The sequence below is a fragment of the Chinchilla lanigera genome, unplaced genomic scaffold, assembly GCF_000276665.1.
Source record: "Chinchilla lanigera isolate Chin_1 unplaced genomic scaffold, ChiLan1.0 scaffold00006, whole genome shotgun sequence".
Classification (NCBI taxonomy): Eukaryota; Metazoa; Chordata; class Mammalia; order Rodentia; family Chinchillidae; genus Chinchilla; species Chinchilla lanigera.
In genome coordinates this window covers 36,178,302-36,186,737 of record NW_004955407.1, presented here as the reverse complement: position 1 = coordinate 36,186,737, position 8,436 = coordinate 36,178,302, and the positions used below count along the sequence as shown (strand labels likewise).

At 47.0% G+C, this 8,436-nt stretch overlaps 2 protein-coding genes across 5 annotated transcripts in view; one reads left to right on the top strand and one right to left on the bottom strand.

Moving 5' to 3' along the window:
* The window catches only part of Ttc3 (tetratricopeptide repeat domain 3), a 131,939-nt gene that overhangs the window by 120,513 nt on the left and 2,990 nt on the right, over positions 1 to 8,436 (bottom strand). The gene's annotated exons all lie outside the window — the stretch shown is intronic.
* Pigp (phosphatidylinositol glycan anchor biosynthesis, class P) lies at positions 1,421 to 8,415 on the top strand. The gene is given in 5 exon segments (XM_013504675.1): positions 1,421 to 1,539; positions 4,069 to 4,141; positions 6,855 to 6,874; positions 6,877 to 6,972; positions 8,285 to 8,415. Coding segments are annotated over 5 exon segments (405 nt in total). The 5' UTR covers positions 1,421 to 1,454.

Here is an 8,436-nt window from a genome sequence, read left to right as displayed (position 1 = left end):
ACACTCGCAACCACGCACACTGAGGGTGAAGCCCGCACACGCGCAACCCCGCACACTGGAGAGCGAAGCCCGCACACTCGCAACCACGCACACTGGAGGGCGAAGCCCGCACACTCGCAACCACACACACTGGAGGGCGAAGCCCGCACACGCGCAACCCCGCACACTAGAGAGCGAAGCCCGCACACGCGCAACCCCGCACACTGGAGGGCGAAGCCCGCACACACGCAACCCCGCACACTAGAGAGCGAAGCCCGCACACGCGCAACCACGCACGAACAGGACCCCGCGTAGCACGCACTCGGGCACTCGCGGGACGCACGCGCGCGAGCGACGCTCCAGGCAGGGGTCTCGACCACGCGCAGTGCGAGATGCGCACCCCGGGGAGGAAGGCAGTGACACGAAGGGGGCCACCCACGGGGGCTGGGAACACACACGGCCCCGGGAAGGGGCGGCGGAGACACAAAGGGAAACGCAAGGGACACACAGCCGCATTCCCGCGCGCTCAGCCCGAGGGAGACCCGACGCCCGCCGGGGCGTCACCCACGCACGGACCGGGACTGGCTGCCGGGACAGCAGGGCTGCAAGCCCGCGAAAGGGCCACTTCCAGTCCTCCCACAGTCGCACCATGCGCACCCGGGGACCCACGCTCGGAGAGCGCTCACCGGACGCGGGAAGACACCCGCGAGGGCAGACACGCGCGAGGGCAGACAAAAGCAGCCACACCCCCTCCACGCTGGCCCACACAGACAGAGCGGCCCCTCAGCGAGCGACGCGCGCGACGCGCGCACACCCACACTCACCACACACCCACGGAGAGGGTGTGAGAGACCCGCTCCCGGGTGTCTCCCACAGGCTGCGGGACGCTGACGCGTCTGCGAGCCGCGCGCAGGGTGTCCGTCCACTCACCCGGGCCCGCAGCCCGCGAGCCTCGGACACGGACAGCAGCCGCCGCCGAGTCCGCGGCCCCTACTGAGCCGCAAGGCTGGAGGCAGCAAGCAGCAGGCGCGTCACGTGGGCAGGCGGCGCATGCGCACTCACCCCGGCTCCGCAGCCGCGGGGCCCCCTCCCTGCGAGGGTCGAGGGCGCCGGCCCCCGGGCGGGGGTAGTGGTCTCGCCCCGGCCGCCCCCTCGGTTCTGGGCCCTCCCCCCAACTGCGGCTACAGTCGGACCCGGGCAGAGAACCCCGCCCCCGCCGAGGGGGGCGAAGGGGCCCAGGTGGACCTGCGCAGGTCGCCTCACCGCAGGCGCGGAGCACACGCCCCCGCGCCCTCCCCCGCAGCAGCGGGAGGGGCCCTTCCGGCCGGCCGGCCGAGGGCGTGCGCAGGGGTCGCTCCCGGGCTCAGACGGCGCCCGACGCCGGCGCGCTCGCTGTGACAGCCCCGTGGACAAGGGGAGGCCATCACTCACTGCTGTGTTCCTTCCCCACAGACTGTCCACAGACACGGGGAAAAATGGTGGAAAATCCACCATCGCCATTGCCAGAGAGAGCGATTTATGGCTTTGTACTACTTTCCGTAAGCTCTCAATTTGGCTTCAGTAAGTTCTCTCCCGGGAGGGTCGTTCTCTGGCATCTATGGCGCACGCAGTAATGCACTTGTTCTTAGAATGTGCAAACACGAGCTGTTGATCTGTCCTACTCACGTGTCTTTTTAAGAAGACCGGAAGAGAAACCGTGTTTGCTGGAGTGTTCTGTATGACAGCACTAGCCTAAGACGTTTGCTCTCGATGAAGATATAGCGCGAGGCCCGATAGCTGGTGCTTGCCCTTAAAGGGTCATGGTCTTCTGGAAGAGTAAATCTAGTTACATTAATCAGACTGGGAAGTCAGCTTCTTCCCAGAAACTGTCCCTGGCACTTAACACTACCGAAGAATAATGAGGGAGGAAGGGGAGAGGCCTTGAAGGCAGGCAGAGATTTGAAGTCAAGCGTTCGCTCCAAGGAGCGTGCAGGAGATGGGGAGTGAAGAGACAGGTAGAGACGCCAGGTTGAAAGATGTACCCCTTCACATGCAGAACCTCTGTCTCCACGGCGTTCCATTTACACAGGAGGAAACTGACGCTCACTGGGGGATTAACGTGCTCAGAACCACACAGCGCACCGCAAGTCCCGCCCCAAAAGGATTTGGGGATTACGGGGCAATCAAGAAAGAAAATCCAAGGCCTCCAATCTAACTTTCCACAATCTGGTGGAAAGCAGGAAGGTGGGGAATGGTGGTCCTTCTAAAAAATATCAGCCTGAGGGCTTTCCTTAGTGGAGTCGGGGAAGGAGTTGCAACTGAGTTCAAATTCAGACTCGTCCACCAATCAGTGAGTGTTTGACCTGGGATCATTTACTTCTCTGAGCCTTTACTTTCCCCATCTGTGAAAGGGTACGGATAATGTTGTTTATTGACTGCTTATTATACATAAACCACAACCCTGTGAGGTAGGTACTGTTATTGTCACTTTAAAGATAAGAATCCTGGGGCTTAAGCAATTTGCCCAGGGTCACAGAGCTAGGAAATGATAAGAGCTAGAATTTGAACCCAAACACCCCGATTTCACTCTGGGGCAATTTATGTAAATGTAAAGAAAAATTAGTAATAAATGTTCACTGTCATTTCCATTTTTGTAAATTCCTACTCAAAGAATATTTCAATGCTTAGAAACAATACAAACATAAACAGCGAGCCAGGCATATAGTTCAGTGGCATAAGCACCTGTCTGGCAAGTGCAAGGTCCTGAGTTCGATTCCTGGTACTAAAACAAACAAACAAATAAAACAAATATAAACAGTGACCTTAAGGTTTAACCTCCGTGATATCCACAACTGAAATTTAACTCAAGAATTCAAGCACTTGCCGTATGCCAGGCACAGTGACAGGCCATGGAAAAGCTAGCCAAAATGTTTCTGTTTTCAGGTAATTTTCACTCTACTAAGAGGAGCAAGCCAATGGACAAATTAAATAGTAAAGCGTATACAATGCCAGATGATAATATAGACTATGGGCAGAAAAGATGCAAGGGGAAGGGAGATACAAAATGGAAAAGTTCAAGTGTGCTCTTTGTCATCTTTTATTGTTCAGTCAGTACATATCACAGTAGAGTGAAAAGATCAATTTACTTGTCCCTGTTTGCCACTATTTCTTTTTTTTTGAGACTGGGTCTCACTATGTAGTTCAGACTGGCCTTGGGCTCCCTATGTAGCACAGGCTGGCCTTGAACTCATAGCAAGGCTCCTGCCTCCTCCACCTCCTGAGTGCTGGAACTAAAGGCATATGTCACCACACTCCGGTCACCACTAGATTTTAAATTCAGACAGGGCAGAAGACATCTCTTCAGGGTTCACCATTGTATTTCACACTCCTGATATACAGAGTTCTACAATACATATTTGTAGAGAAAAAAAAGAATTTATCATTATTGATATAGGTAATCTGAAATTTGGCCCCATCACTTCCCTTGGCCTGAAAATATAGCCTAAGATTCCGTGTCTTCATCTGTAGTAAAAGCTGCCTACATACCTCAGGATTGTTTTGAGGACCAAATGAAATAATGCGTGTAGAATGGGGCTTGTGCCCCATGAACAATCAGCGCTCAGCTACTGTTATTACTAGGGGACAACAAGAGAGGCTGCTACCAAGATTTGGGGATGAGGGATAGAAAACTGTCCTCTGGCAGAGACAAAGAAGCTCACCCTGTAGTGATCAGAACTGGAGTGAATTCCCCTCTAAGCAACTAAGCATCTGTAATTACTTCAGCCCTGTGAGGATGTGGGGATGCAGTACTGAACATCTAACATACACACAGCAAACTGCTAAGTGCTGCAGGAATTATAATCACAATTCAAGGGCAGGATCTGTGCGCCTGAATAGCTTAAAGTATAGTGTGGGAGTTAAGATGTTAAAAAAAATGACTAACAATAAGGTAATTTTGCTAAGTCCTAGAAGAATGATACAAATAAGGACCTAGAACACTCAACAGGACAAATCATTTCTGAGGGACTCTGAAGAGCTTTTCTGTCATAACCAAACTGGACGGCACTGAACATGCATCTTGCTGCCTTCTCTTTTGTTCTCATCCTACAGTACTTTATCCAGTATGGGCTGTTATTCCTGAATCGTGGCTACACTCCTTAGGCTGAACCTACTGGCCTCAAAAGTAAGTTTAAATTTCTTCAATAAGAGTAAAATCAATGCTTTTTTCAAGAATCATATTCTTCCTTAAGATAAACCAACTCATAAAATCCATGAATGGCCATACAGAAATTAAAAGCTTTTAAAAAAATTATTAATGCACCTCTAACGAAAGATGGTGGGGTAAACACACATTTCTATCTCCATTTCTTCACAAAACCTTGCTAAAATGATGACAGAGGAAAAAAAAAGAGTTTCAGGTATAAGTCCACAGAAATAAAGGATAGTATGTAAGAGGTATCAACAAAATTCTGAGAAGTGGATTGATTGACATAAGAAAATTTCTGCATTTTCCTATTTTTTTTCCCCTTTTTAAGACAGGATCTGGCTATGCAGTTCAGGGTTGGCCTTGAGCTCACTTTGTAGCCCAGGCTAGGCTCGAACTCACAACCATTCTCCTGCCTCAGCTTCCCAAGTGCTGGGATTACAGGCGTGTACCACTATGTCTGGTTCATTTTCCTCACTGTTACAATAATGAAGCCATCAAGAATACTTGTGTTGGGGCTGGGGATTTAGCTCAGCAGCAAAAGCGCCTGCCTGGCAAGCGCAAGGTCGTGAGTTCGGTTCCTGGTACTGGAGAAAAACAAAAAAAAAAAAAAAAAAGAAAAAAAGAAAAAAACAAAGAATACTTGTGTCCTAAACTCCACAATGGCTTAGAAATTGGACAGAAAACATGTTTAAAAAACATAACGTTGGGTCGGAGATATAGCTCAGCAGCACAGTGCCTTGCTTGGCAAGCACAAGGTCCTGAGTTCAATTCCTGGTACCAAAATAACCCACAAAACATAAGGCCCTCAGACCTCTCTCCCTTAGCCCTTCTACCTGAGAGACCAACCCTTCCCTTCCCTGCAGAAAACATTTTCAACCTGTGGAAGGTTGGGGGAGTCTCTAAGCGGGGCCCACTGGATCTGAGTTTGGAAAAAAGTAGACATCTGCTGGCTGACTGCTAAGATCCACCTCCTTTCCCAGTAGACTCCCTGGCTTGTGCCACCCTCTCCTCTCAGGAAAGTTGGGAGGAAGCTGACCAGTGTAAAAGAAAAGAATCTCTAACTTCTAACACTAGGGTGACCCCAGGAAAGCGGCCAGCTGTCCTACCTGGAAGCTCTCCAGATGACCCTGCATACCCACATATACACATTGCTTCTATGTAGCATGTGACCACTTCATTCTTCAAAATGGATCCACCAGCCGGGTGTGGTGGCGCACACCCGTAATGCCAGCACTTGGGAGGCTGAGGCAGGAGGATCATTGCAACATCGAGACCAGCCTGGGCTACAAAGTGAACTCAAGGCCAGCCTGAACTGCATAGCAAGACCCTGTCTCAAAAAGACAACATGGATCCACCAGCATAAATTTCCAGACACCGAAAGAAAACCTCCAACATGAACTACAAAAAGAAAAGGAGAGTTTAGAGGCAGTAGAGAAAATGCCAAGTACAGAAGAAAACTTCTCACATGACTTAAATCTTCCAGGAGATCTAAAAAGATTGTAAGAGTGAAACGAACAGTTTGCTGGACAAAGGGATGCTTTAAGGAATTATTGTATTTGAAATTATAAATCTTACAGTCAAAATAAGAAATTATTAAAGAAACAAAGCACCCAATAAAACATGTCTAGATAGAGTACTTGATGTACTCCACTACACTGAGAGACAAGTCAGAGAACAAGTCTTGAGTATCAATAGACATATAGGAAACCAAACAAATACACAAAAAGACGCAATTACTAATTCCAGAAAACACAAAATATTGCACACACAAAAATATACACTAGGGGGCTGGGGATTTAGCTCAGTGGCAAAGCGCCTGCCTGGCAAGCGCAAGGTCATGAGTTTGGTTCCCGGTACCGGAGAAAAACAAAAAAAAAAAAAAAAAAAAAAAAAAAAAAAAAAAAAAAAAAAAATATACACTAATGCCAGGTGTGGTGGCTCACACCTATAATCTCAGCACTTAGAAGGCTGAGGCAGGAGGATCACCATGAGTTTTGAGGCCAGCCTGGGCTACATAGTGAATTCAAGTCCAGCCTGCACTGCAAAGTGAGACCCTGTCTCAAAAAAAATAAATAAATAAATAAATAAAAAATAAAGTTCTCAGCTGTGAACACAATATTTTTAAAACACTAATATAACCAGAATTTGTGACCTAATTATAGCAAAGGATAGAAGAAGGCAGTCCTTATCTCCAATTCAGGAAGTCTAGAGAAAATGTCTGAAATTGAAAAAAAAAAATCAAAAAATGATACTATGAGCATATTATGTAGGATGAAGAAGTAAGTACCAAAAGCAGTAGATCAGCTATTGAAAGGGGTCCTTCCTGGGAATGAGACAACAGGGTAGGATGGGCGGGACAGAAGACTGCAGCTTTTCACTATAATACTTATACAACTGCTTGACTAACATTAATAAAAATTAAATTTTACTACTATGTTTTATGACTGTTGAGAATTACAACTTTTTAAGATGTCTATTAGGGAACTGGGCGCAGTGGCACACACTTGTAATCCCAGCACTCAGAGGCTGAGGCAGGAGGATTGCTGGGAGTTCGAGGCCAGCCTAGGCTACATAGTGAGTTCCAGGTCAGCCTGAACGATAGTGAGACCCTGTCTCAAAACAAAAGGCAGAACAACAACAACAACCAGATGTCCATTATCTACATTATCATCTATTATCCCTTCTGCAGATACTGGGCAGGTGCATTGCCGACTACCTCCTCATTACTACAGTAATTGGTTACATACCCTTATTTGGAATTAACATGATGAGCACATTTCCACTCAACTCCATTCATATGATCACAGGTAATTTTATATAAAAGGAAAGTGGTGGTGAGAGGAAGAAATGGGATATTGGCACTTTTATCATTGATGAAAAGCAATCAAGACTAGGCCGCAAGCACATGTGGGTATAAAAGATCTATCTTCCTATATCCTCTGAGCCATCTTTTGCTCTTTATATTGTGGGTTCTCCCACCAGAGAAACGATCTGGTATTTAACCTGTATGGTTATTTCACTTCACATTACTGCCTCAAGGTGCATCCATTTTCCGACACACAACTCAAGCTTATCCTTCCTTATGGCACAGTAGCGCTGTACTGCTTAGGAAGAAAGACCACACGATCCATTCACCCACCCATGGACACATAAGCCCCTTCCAAGATTCGGCTGTTACGAGCTGTGCTGCTATTAACAGCCGTGTGCCTGCACCCATGTAACGCCACGTCTTTAATAGAAAGAGCCCAGAGAAAATTAATATCTCATACGGAGTTACACAAAAGGACATACACAGAGGAAATAAGTTACAAAGAACATGCTGCCCTAGTTCTATTTGTGCAAGAAATTGATTCTGAACTATAGGACTAGTCAACAGGAGTATTCTCTCACAAAAACTACAAGTATATGAAGTATGTTCCTCAGCACCTCTGCTTCAAAGAAACTGCATCGTAAATGTCACTGTAGTCACAGGATGGCAGAGAGGCACATGCAGACCTTGTTCACAGGGACTGGAGGGTATGAACACCCCTTGGGATCACTGTGGACACCACATCCCAAGTGAGGATGGTGGAGGAGCCACAGCATGTTTGTGGGGGGACTTTCTGTTTCCAAACTTTTATTATGTGATCCTATGCAATGTGTTTTGAAAATCAATTACAGTAGTTTTATTTCCTTACCTGACACCTACTGTATTCCCAGCATGCTTCACTGGAATTATAGCAAGTAGACAAGTCCAGCAAAGTGAGGAAATTGTGAAGCTTTCCAAAATATTTACACGAAAAGATTTAAGTTTTTCAGTTCTCATAAAAATGCATCTTCAAGGTCTGCGTATCGCTATCCCTATGACAAATGTGAGGTCAGTCTAGTAATCATTGAACAGCTGCAGAAAACGCTAATTTTTTCCATGTTAGAGATGAGAAAAGTACTGTACTGACTGTATTTCTACTTGAATTGGGACATGTCTTCTAAACAGGGGATTTAAGCAATCATTTAACCATGTTACGCATGGTATTGGTTCTTGCCCAGACGTTAGCCTGGTAAAGTGGGATGAGTCTTCCTTGGCCAGAGACGGGCAGGGGAAACTGCACGGTAAACACAACTTCTGTTCTTCTCTTATACATAACTACGCTAAAAATCAACAGCAAAAGAAATACCAAGAAGAGTCTACCCCAGCACTAAGGGATATTCCTATCGATGAAGTAAACTAAATGTTTTTTCTTGTAGACAAACAACTTTACACTAAAAACTGAGTTGTGTGTAAACATACTAAC